Source organism: Leguminivora glycinivorella, chromosome 26 (genome assembly GCF_023078275.1).
Source record: "Leguminivora glycinivorella isolate SPB_JAAS2020 chromosome 26, LegGlyc_1.1, whole genome shotgun sequence".
In the NCBI taxonomy this organism is placed as follows: domain Eukaryota; kingdom Metazoa; phylum Arthropoda; class Insecta; order Lepidoptera; family Tortricidae; genus Leguminivora; species Leguminivora glycinivorella.
Genome location: NC_062996.1, coordinates 40,994 through 60,210, shown reverse-complemented (window position 1 = coordinate 60,210; position 19,217 = coordinate 40,994). Strand labels below are relative to the sequence as shown.

The following is a 19,217-nucleotide window of genomic DNA, read 5'->3' as shown; positions in this document are numbered from 1 at the left end:
CTGACATGTACTTGTAGCGCGGCGATAGAATCGCGGAGTGAGCCGCCCCTGGTAGATCTGTGTAAGGTGTCCCCAATATTTAAATAAAAAAAAAAGCTTTGATAAATTGTTTTTGACAACAGGTCTATCCTTGTGGATAGTTACCTTGTCTGCTAAGCCAATAGTCCTGGGTTTGTACCCCGGTAAGGGCATTTATTTGTGTGATGAACACAGATATTTGTTCCGAGTTGTTTTTGTACAAGCTCTGCTTAGTTTTGGGCTAAATCAATCTGTTTAATTATCGCTCACTATTTATTCTGAGATATAACTTGTATACATTGCTTTTGCCCGCGGCTTCGCCCGCGTTAGAAAAAGACAAAAAGTAGTCTATGTCACTTTCCATCCCTTCAACTATCTCCACTTAAAAAATCACGTCAATTCGTCGCTCCGCTTTGTCGTGAAAGAGGGACCAACAAACAGACACTCACACTTTCCCATTTATAATATTAGTATGGACTACAGGGTCGAAGAGGCCTATACCCGAACAGAGGGGCCTTGTCTTAACCTTGTATATGTATTGACACTATTGACTAATTATCTATATAGATTGTTTTTTTTCTGCTTTGGCCTTTTCTCCCTGCCAATTTGCCAATGTCAGTATTGGCTTGGTGTGATGTGACCGTAGTCAGGGGCGGCTCACTCCGCGATTCTATCGGCGTGCTACAAGTACATGCCGGCGGCCGCGAGTTCGCGGCCTAATCAGGGTGGCGCGCGTTCTCACGGAACGCACGTTCGCACTTTCTATTGTTATTTTACGTCGCGAGTTTTTTTTTTCAAGGTTCATATGCGATGTCCGTGTGTGGAATGGCTAACAATGCTAAGTTGAATAGACATCATAAATAAAATAAGTACCATAGGACATTCTTACACAGATCTACTATTGATTAAGTCCCACGGAAAAGTTCAATAAGGCTTGTGATGTTGGAACTTAAACCAAAATACTGTATAATATAGTATAAAAAACATTCTGAGTAATTAATTCGTTTGAATCCATAGGCAACCAAATCATCTGACGCAGCCCAACGTGCGGCTGGTTTCTTTGTAAACATTTTGTAGGCATTTAAAAAGGCGGCATTTCGTGAACATCAAAGCAGTGGGCCTTCTGTACTTGTACTATTATATATTCTGTGCCGTAGTGTTGACTTTCACACGTGAGGAGAATGTTCGTTTTTTTTAAATAGATTGTTTAAGTTTTAAGTCTTGGAAATAAAGGCTATTTTATGTCATGTAAACTACAGGATGAAATAAAAAGGACAATTCACACTTTGCATAGTGACTCTTGAGGTCATTGCTGAAGTCGCGAACAAAAAATTGGCTCTTTCATGGTAATTAGCGGCATCCTGATCATGACAGTCGAAATTTATGAAACACAAAACATTTTTTTCAGTACAGATGGTCTTTTTTTTACGCACTAGTGCAAGAAGTGGTTCATTATATGCCAGGTCGAAACTTCGGAGGCTCATCTGTACTGAAAAACGTCGTACGATACACGTGCGAAAAGGAAATTCGTAACTCGTGTCGATTTAAAACACTCCCTTCGGTCGTGTTTTAATTTATCGCCACTCGTTTCGAACTTCCTTTTTTACGCACTTGTATCGTAATGTACTATTTCAGTACAGATGGTTTTTTTACGCACTAGTGCGAGAAGTGGTTCATTATGAAACAGGTCGAAACTTCTGAAGCTCATCTGTACTGATAAACGTCGTACAATACACGTGCGAAAAGGTAATTCGCAACTCGTGTCGATTTAAAACACTCCCTTCGGTCGTGTTTTAATTTATCGCGACTCGTTTCAAGTTCCTTTTTTACGCACTTTGTATCGTAATGTACTATTTTCTACTCGTCGACTTTAATCTGTCAACTAGGACACCACAGACTAAACTATATGTGCCGACTTTTCAGTGTTGGATAAGTTTTTGACACTTAGTCAACTATAATATTTAATTACACTTTACTTTAGTTAACTGAAAAAAAATCAAAAATAGAACTTCATACAAGTTCTATACTAATTTGTGATACCTCTGGCAATTTTTTCTGCATCTGAAACACATTTTTATTTTAATCCATCGCGTTATCGACCAATCAGAGACGGTTATGATAAACAATTGGTTGCTAGGTAATTCAATGTTGATACAACGGTGAACGAGGCTATTAACATTAATTTTAACTTGAATGATGATATTTTTCGTCCATTGATGATGAAAATGACTCATAGAAAAAGCATTGTATGAATAGTGATATAATTAAGCTTTTCAGTCGAGTACCGTGTTTAGGCCACGAAGCTTGTATTATATCAACATTGTATAAAATACTATTTGCGATTTCAGCATTGGTCCTGTAATATTAGTATTTAAAATAAACAACAACCATGACTAGCTTGGTCTAAGAATGATTTATTCAACTGTTAAATCATAGACACGAAACCATAAAGTCAAAGACAAAACTAAACATACTCTACATCTCCCTTTTCAACCCTTTTCAAGTAAAATAATAAAGTACAAACTAAAAAGAACTGCAGACATAATCGTTAAGACGTCTAGGAGGTCTAACATCTCTGTTAGATCTTCTGAGTGGTAGAGGAGCAGGGTCTTCTATAGCACTCGTTGACGGCATCTCAGTCTCAGGAGCTAGAGCTGGAAGTAGGTCAGCGGCTGGCGGCTGCTGAACAGCAATCTGAGACCACGCCGACTGTGCATGCGGTTGATCAGGTTTTCTACCTTTATCCAATTTGATGAACCACGAGTTTCTAGTCTTTAAATTTCCATAATAATCTTTTATTATTATAGATCGTGGGTTGTTGGTGATTTTGTAGACTGTACCTGGTTTCCAAATAGTGCTATTCTCGTTTTCTTTATACACTATATTTTGCCCCTCTTTGAAAATGTCATTTCTATGTCTTGTGTGTTGATCATAGTACAATTTGTTTTGATTACTATTATTCAGTAAACTATCTTGAATGTCATTATGCAGTTTTGGTTTTAAGAGCACATTATTTATAGGAAGTTTAGTTTTACAGAGTCTATTGAACAACAACTGAGAAGGTGAACTTTTTAGACTAATGATTGGGGTATTTCTATATTCTAACAGAAATTGGAAATCAGATTCCCTGTGGGAGCGTAGGTTCGTATCCTACCGACTGCGCTATGTAATATTGTATTTAAAATAAACAACAACCATGACTAGCTTGGTCTAAGAATGATTTATTCAACTGTTAAATCATAGACACGAAACCATAAAGAGAAAGATGGATGCGGCTGCTGCTATGCAGATGAGTTCTCGTGCGTCGAGTTTTACCATCGAGGACATCGGCCAAGCGAAGCAAGTGCTGTGCCAGTCCCTGGGGATCGTCGGCACATATGTACCTCACCGGAGAGGTGATGAAACCGGGGAGAAGACCCTTCAAGACATTAAGAAGATCCTGAAGGAGTATGACGACCGGATTCCGGAGTTTGTAGCGACGGATACCATCCTGCCGTCATGTGATCCGGATCTTGTTGATATTCGCTGCTTGGTTAAGGAAATCGTGGCCCTTAAATCAAGTCTAGCCGAAGTTAAAGTTAAGTTTGAAGCCAGCCTAATCACAATAACCGAATTACGTAATGAAGTCTCTACTTTGCGTAATGCTCCAATTCGGTCGGCGGTTTCAAATATTATTAATAATGATATTCGGACTGACACTAGTGTTAAGTCGGTCAGTATGCGCGATGCTGACACGCTGAAAAGTCCAGCACGTGCCGCCACTCCGCGCGCGCCCCCCCTGCGCGCGCGACTGCCCCCCGTGACCTCGAAACCACGTCAGCGTGATTATGCTGGCGTCGCAGCCGGTCAGCTTGTCGCAGCCAGCCGGGTCAATGCACCTAATAAGGGGTGTGAAGAACCAGTGGAAGAGAATTCCTCCCGCGCTAAAGTCGATAAGGAGGGATTCACACTGGTGGAACGGAAGAAGAAGGCGCGCAGGGCACCTCGTAAGACTCTGTGTGGCACCGCAGAGCCGGTTAATTCTGGTCTACGGGTTGCAACACCGAGTAAGGCGCTCTACGTGTCCCGTCTTCATTACTCCGCCGTGGCTAACGATGTGGTGGAGTACGTGCGCCGGAAGACTGGCTACACGCTGAGGGTACACCAGCTACAGTCGCGTCATTACGTGCACTTCAGTTCGTTCGTGGTGCGCGTGCCGCGGCCGCTGCAGGACACCATCGCGAGCGCAGACTTCTGGCCGAAAGGTGTGCTTTTTCGGCGGTTCCGGGGCAACTTGCCGAATCCTACACCGGGGCAAACGACGCAACGGAGCCACGCTGTTTCGTCATCGCCCAAATCAATTGTTTAGTTATAATACTTTTATTCTTTGTAATGTTTTTTTTTTATTATTTAATTTCATGACGCATTGGATTTATCTGTAATGTCATTGAAATATGTTTTCAAATAAATAAATAAATAAATAAATAAAGTCAAAGACAAAACTAAACATACTCTACAGGTCCTACAATAAAAGTTGTTCATTATGAGCTCAAAAGTCACTAAGCAAAGTTTGAACTTTCCTTACCACACCTCGGACACTGGCGATCAAATATATGAAAGGGGCGCGTTCCTAGCACACAGTCTAAGCTCGTGTAGGTGAACGCGTACTATGCTTGGATGAGTGAAATATGACAGGTCGACTGTTCGCGTTTTTGACAGGCGGTAACTGTGAGGTAACCGAGAGGGGGCGTGGGGGGGGTACTTTCAGCGGAGAGCGGGAGTGGCCATACTGTACGATAGTACTCTTTTTTATACTGTGCTCTTACGGTTATCGAGTTGTTAAAAAAAGAAAGATAATTACTGAACACGTGTGTGACAGCCTTTACCAATTTCTAATGTAATTTGTTTTGACATGTGCCGTCAGTCACTTGACACTAAGGCCGGCAACAGACAGTCTTAATTTTCATAATCTTATAAAATAAGATTGACAGCCTTGCCACACACATTCTTCAAATTCAAATTATTCGCAATCTGTCAGATCAATCTGAAAAAAAATTCATAATCTTAAAAAATAAGACTGTGTGTGGACAGTTGCGAAATTGTATGGGAATCCGTGCACTCGATCTGATTTCATAAGATTATGAAATTTAAGACTGTCTGTTGCCGGACTAACTTGAATGTTATTCTTAAGGGTCTCTCACACTAATATATGAAATTTATTATGAAAACGATGAAATTTGCGAATTTAACTAAAAGTGATATTCAGGGTGGTTCCTGATAATGAACCTAGCTACGTGTCGAATTTAACGAAAAAAAACTGTATCATGTATCGTGTATGTTATGTTTTAGAGGAGAAAGCCTTGGATGAACACCTTGAAGATGACATGAGCAGCGATGTTCCCGAGCCTTCTTTGCGTGAGTATCTGGAATTCAGAATAATAATAGTTAGAATTAATTAAATCCTAGATAAGAGTTTTGGATGATTCACGGTTATTTTCATTAGACTTATATTGACCGGGATATAGACCGTGATTACCTTTTTGATTTTTGTCGAGCTCCCGATATTTCGACGCAGTTGCATGCATCATGATCACTGTCTGTAAACTATCAGAACTATCAGTAAACTATATGCATCCTTTTCTTTAGGGTGCTATAGAAAAGGATACCTAATTACCTATAGTTTTCTTTCTTCTTATTTACTGACAGACTTGTTTGACAGAGTATATAGTATGAATTCTCTGAGATGAACTTTTCGCTTTAGCCGTAATCTGTTAAACAAAGGCCTTTGTGTCTATTATTCACGGCAGCTAGCTCCCGTCTAAACGGCACGTGCTATAGTCTCAGTGTAGTTAAAAAGCAACTATCATGATAGTAACAAGGTTCAAATCCATAAAAAGCCGTTTCGGAGATAACACGTTTAATCATCTTCAAAAAAAGTTACCTGCATACTGCAAACTGTTTAATAAATTTGAACCTTATTGCTATCATGATAGTTGCTTTTTAACTACACTGAGACTTTAGCACGTGCTGTGGAAACGGGAGCTAGCCGACGTGAATAATAGAAACAAAGGCCTTTATTTAACAGATTACGGCAAAAGCGAAACGTTCATCTCAGGAAATTCATACTATAACTATTATTCCGTGTTCAGCTCCGGGCGAGAAGAGCCCCGCCCCGCCTTGTAAAGAGGAGCCGCGAGACGAATATCTGTCACGTAAGTAGATTTGTAATATGCAACTATGGGAACAAATTAAAATATTTGTTAAAATAATGTTGATTTGTTCCCATAGTGTTTTTTTTTATGTTTAAAAGACGCCGGTTCGAATCCGGCCTTCACCACTGGTGGTGCTCGTCATTTTTTCTTTAATATATGACATCTTATTTCGATTTTTAATTTATATATAGTAGTGTGACTACATAAAAAAACACAAATCAAAATATTTGTTAAAATAATTTGATTTGTTCTCATAGTTGCGTATAGATGGCAGCACCAGTCTCTCTAGCTATATCGTAAACCTGTAAAGGTTTCGTATAGGAGGTGCAAGCACCTACTGCTTGCCCTTAGAGTTGGTCAAAGACGCCTAGTCTTACAAAGATGACATATAGAAGAGAAATTTCGACGGCTTCCGCTGTGGCGAAGTGGCCTAGGGGTTCATGGCGTTTGGCCCGGATTGCTAAAAGACGCCGGTTCGAATCCGGCCTTCACCACTGGTGGTGCTCGTCATTTTTTAACCGCCTTCCAAATCTCAAAGGAAGGGGTTCTTAATTCGTCTGTATTTTTTTTTTTAATGTTTGTTCCTCGATATCTCCGTCGTTACTGGACCGATTTTGAATTATTTTTTTTTGATTGAATGTATATGCATACAGATTGGGCTGGTGTCCCTCTCGCACGTGTGGCCAGAGTTAATGAGGTTACCATAGTAGTAGTATTTTTATCTGTATATTACCTGACTTTATAACTTCTTATATTATTCTAGTGTTATATTCAAACTAGGGTTTCGATATATTTTAAAGAATCGGCAAATAATTATAATGTAATTATTTTGATGCCAATAAATCAAAGATTTGTATAATTAAAAAATAGGTTCAAATGAGTATTAGTAGATTTGGTAGTAACTTTGAAAATTGACTGGTATCCCCAATGTATGACAGTGATGACGTCACTGAATAATGTTGACGTTGTCAGTAAGTGCGAGAGGGACACCAGCCCAAACAATGACCTCTCATGTGGACACACTTTTTGACCTAACTACACAATCTAGTTTAATAATTCTAAATCCCATTATTCCGTGTTCAGCTCCAGACGACGAGAGCCAGGGACCGCCTTGTAAAGAGGAGCCGCGAGACGGATTTTTGTCACGTAAGTACACACTTGGAATTACATCAAAAGTTTCATTATTGTCACTTGAAGAATAGGTAACATTAGGGTGCCTTTCCACCATAGATGCGCTACGTGGATGACATGAAATGAAATTCAATTTAGGCATTAACATAATGATCTTATGAAAGTCAAGGGAGAATTCCTTTTTTTTTTTTTTTCAATAAACAAATTTTGATTGTTTTAGGGAATTTTAGGTCAATTATACTCAGGATCACGAGTACTTACTACTCAATCTCACTGGGAGACAAAAAGTGTCCCAGAATTTTCATACATTTTTGTTACTTTTCTCTTTTGTTACTCCATAAAACATGTACGGAAAATGGTAACAAAATAAGAAAAAATCGAATGGGACAATTTTTTTAACTACTAGGATTGAAAAGGAATTCTGAGTAGGAATAGCATTATTATTTTTTTTTTCAATATTATCACACTTCATAAAAGTGGCAAAAAAAAGAAATGCTCAATGGTACCTTTTGTACAAATATAAATAAATTCAAACTAACACTAATGAAAATATGGTTTAAAATAGCGTTATAAACAGACAAAAAGTAGCCTATGTCACTCTATCCCTTCAACTATCTCCACTTACAAAAACACGTCAATTCGTCGCTCCGTTTTGTCGTGAAAGGCGGAGAAACAAACAGACCCCCATCCCATTTATAATATTAGTATGGATGCTTTAGCAATGAGCGCTCTCGTGATCCCGGATGTGTTTGATACTCGTATCCACCAATCATGTTAATTTCTCCACAAAGCATAGCGCCAGTGGGAACGGGTCCGACTAAGCTGATTGGTGGACAACGGACATCAGACGCATCCAAGGCAAGATTAGCAACGTAGTGCACCACATCTCTGTTGGAAAGGCACCCTTGTTGTCGAGAATCGCAAGTAGTTACTTGCAGACTGACCATTAATTTCAACGAAAGGCTTAGGTAGTCCGTTTAACCTTTAGAACGCCAAAGACGGCAAATGACGTCAACGGAAAACCGTGCCACTGACGCCACGGGGGTAAATTAAGGATGGGTAAAGAAATTATGCTAACATAAAAGTGCATGACGTCAAATGCCGTCGCTGGCGTCATGGTTACGATTTTCCGAAGTCTCTGGCGGCCAAAAGGTCAATTACCCGAGAAATGATTTCAGATCTTTATTGGTAAATAATTATACATTTTTACAAGTCATAATGGCGTCCGGTATACTATTTTTTTTCCCTCACTAGCTCGGAAACACGTGTTTTATCCTTTAAAATTAATTAAGGTCAGTGCGGGCAAGACCGGCATAGTTTATTTGAAATAAAGTTTGAGTGGATAAAACTCTATAATTAATGCAGTCTGGCGTAATGCGCATGGTCCTATGGGATAGCAAATATTATATTTTACAAAGCTTTTACAGTATTTTGGTGAAGTAAGGTACTTTTAAGTGATAAAAATCACTTTTTTTAAGGCTCGGCGGGTTGACCGTCCTCCCGCGATGAGCACGACGGAAAGACCGTCTAGTGCTTGTTGTCGCGTAATTTAATATGAGACTAGGTTCCTAAATCATGATCATTGTTATTTTACGTAATAACGGGGCAGAATGTGCTAGATAACTATTAAAATAACGTTGAAATTTTGAACATATAAGCATTTTTCTATTTATAAGGCAAGACCGGCATATGTCCCGTAGATGGGGTTCATAACCTTTTCTTTTCAGGTCCAGATATTGCATAATACTGTTTTTCCAACGAACACCTGCGAATACAATTTAGTCACGATATTACAGGCTCATATAAATCCAACTACTTATCTGTTTTTGAAACTATGTTAATTAAGAAAACGTAATAGGATATTAAGATACGTGAATTAGTTTGGTAACATTTCTTAGCAATGCTTGGTTTTGCTATAGTCACTACAGTATGAATGAATGCGAAATTTTTTACATCACATTCGCACACTAAATGTGATTTTACACGCAGGCGGAGCGTGAGTTATAGAAAAATCGTTCTCCCAAGGGAGTTATGAAATTTCTAGTACCGTATTAATTTTTTTTTATCTTTTTACATATTTTTATGTTGCAAGTGTGATGAAAAACATTGTGTGTAACACGGGGAGTATGAATATTACAAACTCGAGTCTTGGAGGAGCTGAGTGGTTCTTTTCTGTTCAAGGATTTTATGTTGCCAGTATAACATATTAATTCAATGAAAAGAGTTTTGGCATTATATTTCATGATCGTTTATAAATTTTTGTAGATTAAGTTCGTACTACTGATTTGCAGTAGGTATACAGGTTGTAAACCTAATACGGGCGAACCTCTTAACGGTGGTGAGTATAGGACATAAAAAATGGAATTAGATAACTTTTACTTAAAATTGAATTTTTTTTTATCCATACAAAATAATTCGGCCCGCAACGTAATGCAAACACACTCGCGTTAACCCAAAGAGTATTGTAATATTAATGAAACGTTAACCGCTCGTTGACAGTTGTCATTGATTGTCATCGCAACCACGTTTACAGTACATTGCTGCTGGGAAATTTTTCAAAAATTCATTATGGGGTGAAAATTAAAAGTAACTCAAAAACACCTCTTAATTAATGATAACAATATTGAATTATATGCCTGGTTTCATTTATCGCCCTTATTAGGTTTACGCCCTGTATTCATTATTAATATTATGGTAATTTCCTCATAGGTGACGTGAAAAATTGTATATGTCACATGGTAGCAAAATTATTTCCACCTTGAGCGTTAATACTTGAATCCCTCACTACGCTCAGGATTCTAATTTTGGATCCCGAGCATAGCGAGATTAGAGATTCCTTTACTTCGTTCAGGATTCAATAAACACCCTTTGCCCCATTTTGCTCGATTACGACTTCAAAAACTCATAGTAGAGATTCAGATGTCATTAATACATAAATATTTACATAAATATTTGTATACTTAATACATAAATATTTGTTTCAGTTATTAAAAATAGCAAACAATATACAAGTCATGTCTATACATCTTCCGAAGAATGTATTGATAGAATCTTTTTTGATGCACTTCCTAACGCCAGCGTATATATCGACGAGGAAGAAGAAATGATTTTGCTTGAGAAGTGCACAGTTTGTGCCACTAGTCATAGTTTCGATATGACCCTCTGTGCCTCCAGGGTTCAGTTTCTGCCGTCTGACGAACAACCTTTATCAAATATGTTTTGTCAAGGGTGCGCAAATATTATGTTTTCTGTTTAAATAAATAATTGGATTCAAAATGCTTACTTTTATTTCTAAAATACATAACTCTCTTTTGAAATATTTGTCGCCGCATGTTGCACAATCTATACAAACACTACCAACTTAAATATGATGATGAGTAATGCAGTGTAAGTAGGCTTAGTTCTGTTCACCACTTATAATTCTTCACAACTATGTCATTTTTATTTAATACTTTCGAATGATATTAGTAACACCATACGAATCATTACCAAAACTGTATTTCGAAGTTAAAATCAAAAACGGTACAACTATCATAAGCCAAAAACGTACTTATATATTGATATTGTTTACACTCGACTTATTTCCAATAAAGCCTAAAAAAGGTTGGCAACTCCTTGTTTATCGTATGCCGGTCTTGCCTTTCTCTTTTATGCCGGACTTTCTGAGTAGGCACAATTTCTAAGTTACATATTTCAGAACATAAAACAAGAAATTGAACCCGTTTTGAGTGGATTAATAGTACTAGCCAGAAAGAACGGTTATTAAATGACTACGTTACATACATGATATACAAATATTCCGACTGCTTCTATTTTATTTTAATTTTTTGCGGAACCATGTTGAACTCGATGCTCGAGTTCGAAACACGAATCAAGTTTATTGTTAACTAGTGTTCGTCCTAGGGATATGTATTCAAGACCAATGGCTTAAGGATGAAAAACTGGTATACCTTCGGAGGTGTGAGAGGCGTAGATACATTAACACAAAAGTTATTGTCAATAGACGGTCTTTCCGGGTAGACGGTCTTCACCACACTGACCTTACAGCGGGTAAAAACGCATTTTATCCAATAGTGGATAAAGTAATTTGACCTTAAATAAAGTCAAATTTTCTGCTTTAAAATAAAAAGCAGGTGACTATAATGATGATGATGATGATTTTTTTTTATAGTAATGATGATGATTTATCATCTGTGGAACTACTGTAAGCAGTGATAAACGTTTTTTGCCTTGTACTTTCCTCACACACGGGTGCAAATGTATTTTACTTCTCGTGTGTTGAAAAACTCGCAAGTTCAGGATTCTATTCTCGTACCTTCAACTATAGAATACTTTCGCTTTCTCGTTTTTCGATTTCACTCGGCGTTAAAATACAACTCTGCACCCTTGCATAACAAATAACTATTTCCCCTCACTATTAGCTCGGAAACACGTGCTTTGTCCTTTAATACCGACTTTATCCACTAGTGGATAAGGAAAGACTTTATCCACTAGTGGATAAAGTAATTTGACCTTGAATAGAGGAAAATTTTCTACTTTAAAACTGATAAAAGTGGGTTAATCTAGTGATGAAGATGTTTTACCACCTATGGAACTACTGTAAGCAGTGATTAAACGCGTTTTTTGCCTTGTACTTTCCTCGCTATAATGAGGGTAAAAGTTTTGTGTCACACACGGGTGCAAGTGTATTTTACTTCTCGTGTGTTGGAAAACTCGCAAGCTTAGGATTCTATTCTCGACCCACTCGCTTCGCTCGTGGTTCAACTATAGAGTCCTTTCGCTTGCTCGTTTTTCAATTCCACACTCGGCGTTAAAATACAACTTTGCACCCTTGCATAGAGGTAGAATACGCAGAATAGTACATTTCGATACAAGTGCGACACGACCGAAGGGAGTGTTTTAAATCGACACGAGTTACGAATTTCCTTTTCGCACGTGTATCGAACGACGTTTTTCAGTACAGATGGAAGTTTCGACCTGACATATAATGAACCACTTCTCGCACTAGTGCGTAAAAAAACGACCATCTGTACTGAAAAAATAACTATTTCAATATTGATCGTTTTTTGACAAGTTATTGCATTCGTCGCATTCTGCTTTTGCCCTAATGATCCGGAGCACGTTTGTTCCGTGGCGAAGGGAAAGAAGTACTGAATTACCGATCATATGCTTGGATTTCATTTGATATGGCAAAATCTGTTTGGAAATGGACATGTGTTTCCTTGTCTTCAGCTGGCGAGTACGAAGTTGACACAGCGCCTCTGACCTCGCGAGCTGTTCAGCAGCTCTCGTTGGGGTGTTCCGTGAAGGTGGAGCGCCTCAGCGACTCGCCGCTCGCGAGCAAGCCGTGCCCCGTGACGTCACACCGCGAGAGCGACGAACAAGCCTACACACACGATACTCGCCCCACACACGACTCTAGTTTGAACACACACAAACAGGAAAATATCACACCAGTAACGAATACCGAAGTGTACTGTTGCGACATGTGCGCTCACCTATGCACGTCAAAACTTACTCTAATCCGCCATATCAGAACACATACTCACCCGGAGGGAAGGCACACCTGCGGAGCTTGTAAAGAAACATTTCCTAGTGTCTTGTCAGTGAAGAAGCATCTAAGGTTGCACTCTACAGACAAACCCTGCGTTTGTGAAGAATGCAATAAGCGATTTTCAACTGAAAAAGATCTGGATTCACATAAAAGAAAGAAATGTAACAGAAAATTCACTCGAAAAGTATCGGTAGGTCGCCGTGAAAATAGTGTGATGAAATCATGCCAATGTAAAGTATGTAACAAAGAATTTACTTGTAAAAGTTCTTTAGTTGTCCATGAAAGAATCCATAGTGGAATAAAACCGTACAAATGTAAAGTATGTAACAAACAATTCACTTATAAAAAATATTTAGTTCGCCATGAAATAATCCATAGTGGAATAAAACCATACAAATGTAAAGTATGTAACAAAGAATTTATAGCAAAAGCTAAATTAGTTGTCCATGAAAGAATCCATAGTGGAATAAAACCGTACAAATGTAAAGAATGTAACAAAGAATTTAGTGAAAAATATAAATTAGGTGTCCATGAAAGAATCCATAGTGGAATAAAACCATACAAATGTAAAGAATGTAACAAAGAATTTAGTGAAAAATCTAAATTAGTTGTCCATGAAAGAATCCATAGTGGAATAAAACCGTACAAATGTAAAGAATGTAACAAAGAATTTAGAGAAAAATATAAATTAGTTGTTCATGAAAGAGTCCATAGTGGAATAAAACCATACAAATGTAAAGAATGTAACAAAGAATTTAGAGAAAAATCTATATTTGTTGCCCATGAAAGAATCCATAGTGGAACAAAACAATACAAATGTAAAGTATGTAACAAACAATTCACTTATAAAAAGTCTTTAGTTGCCCATGACATAATCCACAGTGGAATAAAACCATACAAATGTAAAGTATGTAACAAACAATTCACTTATAAAAGGTCTTTAGCTGTCCATGAAAGAATCCATAGTCTAATAAAACCGTACAAATGTAAAGAATGTGACAAAGAATTCAAACAAAAATCTAATTTAGTTGTCCATGAAAGAATCCATAGTGGAACAAAACCATACAAATGTAAAGTATGTAACAAACAATTCAGTTATAAAAGGTCTTTAGTTGCCCATGACAGAATCCATAGTGGAATAAAACCGTACAAATGTAAAGAATGTAACAAAGAATTCACTTATAAAAATTATTTAGTTGTCCATGAAAGAATCCATAGTGGAATAAAACCATATAAATGTAAAGTATGTAACAAAGAATTCACTTATAAAAGTTCTTTAGTTGCCCATGACAGAATCCATAGTGGAATAAAACCATATAAATGTAAAGTATGTAACAAAGAATTCACTTATAAAAAGTCTTTAGTTGCCCATGACAGAATCCATAGTGGAATAAAACCGTACAAATGTAAAGTATAGTAACAAACAATTCACTTATAAAAGTTCTTTAGTTGTCCATGAAAGAATCCATAGTGGAATAAAACCGTACAAATTTAAAGAATGTAACAAAGAATTCACTTGTAAAAAATATTTATTTAGCCACGAAATAATTCACAGTGGAATAAAACCATACAAATGTAAAGAATGTAACAAAGAATTCACTCGTAAAAAATATTTAGTTAGCCACGAAAGAATTCACAGTGAAATACAACCACACAAATGTAAAGACTGTAACAAAGGTATCAGTTGTAATTGTCATTTACTTTCCCAAGAAAAAATCCACAGTGACCATACATATGCAAAAAAATCATTTATTTATTTATTTATTTAGGGTCAACAACAGAAATTAAATAAAATAGGCAAAATAGTAGTACAGCAATAGAAAAAAAAAACAAAAATAAAGGTACTTAATATGCAACATCATTTAAACATGTTTTTAAACATAAAAAACACATTAACATTCATTAATTTAAAGATAGATGTTGGCCCAATCAGGCCAACTAGCACCAACCACTTAACTCAGGGTTAGTGGGCTGTCATCTGTCAAATTCCATATAAAATGGTGGGTTAACCCGAGGGTTAACCCTCCCTTTTCGTTGGTGCAAGTGGCCCTTATAGGTAATCACATCTTATTCCAGTATCTTTGGAAGTTTGGACTAACAGACGTACAGTAAGACTTTTAGACAAACTATGAATACATGTAAGTGTGCACTGAAAACGTTCCACTTTGTCGATGGCTCTAAAGCCGCTTTGCCAGTTTATTCATATAAAGATACAAGTAAATCTCGCCTTAATGGTAACCGACAAAGTGGGACGTTTTACTATACACACTCACATATTAGATTTAGTAAAAAATAAAAATGGTTGAATCGAACATTAATTACTTACTAGGCTAATATCGAATTTGGCACAATAAATGATTGTCTTCTGTAGTATTTGACATAAAAAACAATATTTATAGATTTTGGGTATTAAAAGTGTATGATGACTACGTATTTTCGATTAAAATTGTGTAATTTTTATATATTTTGACCACCGAAAACGCTGTCAGCGATATAGTGACATCATCAAATTCGAACCTTTGCTGCATATCAAACAATCACTGACATATTGAACTTTACCTTTTTTCTTTTCTGTAATAATAAGCGCCACGGTGTTTTCAGTCAAAGGAAATAGTAAATCCGATGTACTTAGGATATGTTTAGGAAACGTAACGATAGAGGGCGTGAAAAACAATTATATGCCGTAGTGCAAGTTGTTCGCTAGATGTCACTGTTATCCCCGCAAACTGGGTAATGACTTGTCGTAAAATGTAACATAATAGCCTAAGAACGGTGCGATATTTTTGAAAATAATTCTACAACAGTAGTTTTTTTTCATATACAGCGTTTAATCGCAATTTAAAAAACCTATATTTTCGAATCCACCAATAGTTTGGAATGGAAGATATTAAAAAAAACTACGCCCAAAAAATAAGCGTTTTCTTTCAGCAAAATACCTCACAGTAATTTAATGGTGGACACATGTAAAAAAAAATCAGTTTTAAGGTTTACAACCCGAAGCCACCTAAATATATGACGGGAAATAAGACTTTTTTTAATGATATAGAATTTTTGAATTTTTTCTAACGTGCTCTAGAGCAAATATAACAACAGATATTTTTAAGCAGAAATGAATAGCACATAATATTTCAGATATTTAGCATATAAAAACCACCAATATATTTATATGGAAATAAAAAAATCTAAATATTTGACCGGGCAAATTAGGAACAGATAATAGTACGAGGTTGACTTTTACTGTCCCTATTTAACAATATTAACAGCATGATAATCCACCCAATAAGTTTGACCTTTATTTAATACTTTAATTTAATAATATATTTACATTTTTTGCTTGGTTTGGTTTGGACCTTAGTGTCTTACATTTAAGAATCCATATGGCAAACCACCACGCCAGTGGAGCTGGGCCGAGAGTAGGTGATGAACCGTGTCGCATGCTTTTTATTCTGTTCTTCTATTACACATTAACGTAAATGAGGAGGTACACTGACATTTTACTCCGCCAGGCGGCGCCTATGCAAGAGTCTAGGCATGTCACTGTCATTCATATGTGAGAGAGAGAGAAAAAAACATAATTATCAGCTTCTCGCTCTCACGTCTCACGGACTAATAGGGTGGCGCCATCTGTCGTATCCTTTGAGTGTTCCTCCTCATTACATGCCTATTTCTACATAAGTAATATTTTAGGTAGATTAAAAACAGACGTTTCCCACCGATAATAAAGTCCAAAGTAATTTAAAAAATTACATATTTATTTTAGGCATGCGATTTGACAGTCGTCGAAAAGAGTATATACTTGTCAGTACATACATCTATCTCACGTTTTTCTCTTCTACCATTTGACAGATCTCCGTCATCTTGTGAAATGTATTCTTCCATTCTTCAGAATCGTTGAAGCAACGCTTGTTACAAACACGCGAAAGCTATGCAAAGTCTAATTTCGACCCCTACGTCACGGCCAGGTATAGCCCCGGCGATTATCGTTAGACTTACAAGCCACAGGTCACGGGTTCAAATCTCAGTCGTCGCATACGTAGGTCGTAGATATTACAGCTTTTTTAATTTTTTTTTTATGTTTTATTTATATTATAAGTTGATAAGTACAAGCTACTGCAATGACATTAAATACAAGGACGCACAATTCATAACAAAAATGTTTTAAAAATCTGGCTCTAAATTGCATTTATAATATTCTTGTTGATGCTAATAACGTTAACTTCTTATCTGCTTAGGAAAAAAATCGTTCATGCCATAACCAACTTAGTGTATAAAGACCTAAGTATCAAAATTGCAAATGGAACTGCGACACACTAAAAACTCTTTATCAAAATACCTTTTGTCATAATATGCTCAAATGACTTAAATGTCAAAATGAATTGCGAACGAATATTGAACGAATGGAGCCGCTATCAATATATAATAAGTATGTAGGTATATTCCAATTTATTCCATAAATAGAAATACCTAAAAAAGGCCGCAATTTTACTTCTTCATTATACATAAACTTTAAAAATACCCTACTGTATCATCTTTATCTTGATCACTTGTACTACGTTTATTACAATAAATGTATAACAAATAATACAAATACAAATAATTTATTAATAAAAACATAATTGTACACAGTGATTGTTCTTAAAGGCTAAGAATTGTTATACATATAAGAGATGTTTTATACAAATGCCTGAGCTAGGATAGTTCCTGTGTTTCAGGCAGAGGAAGGACTAAATTAGTGATTTATTTTTAATTATTCACTAAAATAAAACTTATAAGAAAATAAACACAAGACTTATTTTCGTAGGTTCCGAACTATTACATTACATATATATTCATTGTATATTCAATAGGTAACTATTTTACGACCATAAGTAACTTTTCTGTATCATCGTACGTCATATTTTGCAGGCCTCGTCGTAGAGCACTTTTACAACAAACATAGCTAAGTGGATATAAGTCTAATTTTGCATTTAACCTGTTGTATAGAAATGGCCCCAGAAAGACGAAATACGACATTACGTACATACGACGTATGTAATGTATGTATGTGTAAATTTCCTGACATGTCATATCTTGTTGTCACAAAGAAAAATTTACAGGGCTTCCAAGAATCTCGAGCTGGAAGGATACAAATTAAAATATTTTCTATGAAAATAATTAAATTCGACAGCAGACAACCTAAAGGTTATTCGGATTTATTTATTATAGGCATTTGTTTTAAATTAAATACCAGTGGCTCTGATCTGATAGTGGGATATTCTTTAAAATTTATTTTCAAAAGGAGATGCCATTCAAATAATATTAGAAGTGTCTACGCGAGTGTCCGAATTTAATTATAGGATAGCACATATTGAAAGTACTGTAATATGGGTACAGAAGCCTGCCTATTGAAATATAAAATACATAGCAAAAAGTATAGAAAGAACCTACTACTTTTCGACTTTTTATTTACACTACATACCGACCATACAACTGACTCTAATTAATCTTGGTTTTCAAAAGTGTAAAATGTAGACCTAAGTGCGTTTTCGCATTATCCGATCCGATATCGGATGTCGGACCGATATCCCATACATTACAGGCGGAATCTTGGATTCATCTATTGATATCCTTCCGACATCCGTTATCGGATCGGATAATGTGAAAACGGTCTAATAGCGACTCAATTAGTTTTTGTTCCTTGACGGTCATTAATTTGAACTAATAAAATTATTTATTTAAATCTATACAATTACAACGAGTATTATAATGTATTATACATTCATTTTGTAATGTAATCCAACGAAATAACTTATAGAAATATATTCTACCCTTTTTGCTTGTTTTCCGATTACTATTGAGCCAATTTTTCATTGAGTCATACCATGGACTTTCAATAGGGACTGAGCTCACACTTTTTTTGCCATAATAAATTGAACTTTATCACCGGTGCAGAAAAACGTTCTTATTAGGATAGTAAAAGTGTATCCACATGAGAGGGTCAAAGTTGGGGCTGGTGTCCCTCTCGCACGTGTGACCAGTGTTAAAGAGATTACTATAGTAGTAGTGTTTTTACCTGTATGATAACTAAGTTAATAAACTTCTTAAATGATTTTTGTATTATATCGAGGCAAGGATATTAATACCTTGTAGGCTTGTAGCGAATTGGTAAGTCATTATTATGAAGCCATTAAACCAAAGATTTGCGCAATTAAAAAAAACCTTTAATTCGGTATTAGTAGATTTGGTAGTAACTTTGAATATTGACTGGTATCCCCAAATAATGACAGTGATGACGTCATTCAAATAATTTTGACAGTGGCAATAAGTGCGAGAGGGACACCAGC

At 36.4% G+C, this 19,217-nt stretch overlaps 1 protein-coding gene across 2 annotated transcripts in view; it reads left to right on the top strand.

Annotated features, from left to right (window-relative positions):
* LOC125240049 (zinc finger protein 883-like) overlaps window positions 1–15,786 on the top strand; it is a 30,132-nt gene extending 14,346 nt beyond the window's left edge. Inside the window, exons 3-6 of one of the 2 annotated variants that reach the window (XM_048147881.1) lie at window positions 5,347–5,412; window positions 6,147–6,209; window positions 7,293–7,355; window positions 12,573–15,786. In XM_048147881.1, the coding sequence (XP_048003838.1) occupies window positions 5,347–5,412; window positions 6,147–6,209; window positions 7,293–7,355; window positions 12,573–14,311 (1,931 nt within the window). In that variant the 3' untranslated portion in view covers window positions 14,312–15,786. Of the gene's footprint in view, window positions 1–5,346; window positions 5,413–6,146; window positions 6,210–7,292; window positions 7,356–10,324; window positions 10,672–12,572 lie in introns of those variants that run through there. The other variant, XM_048147882.1, reaches the window with a different exon arrangement.
* Window positions 15,787–19,217: the final 3,431 nt, after the last annotated feature.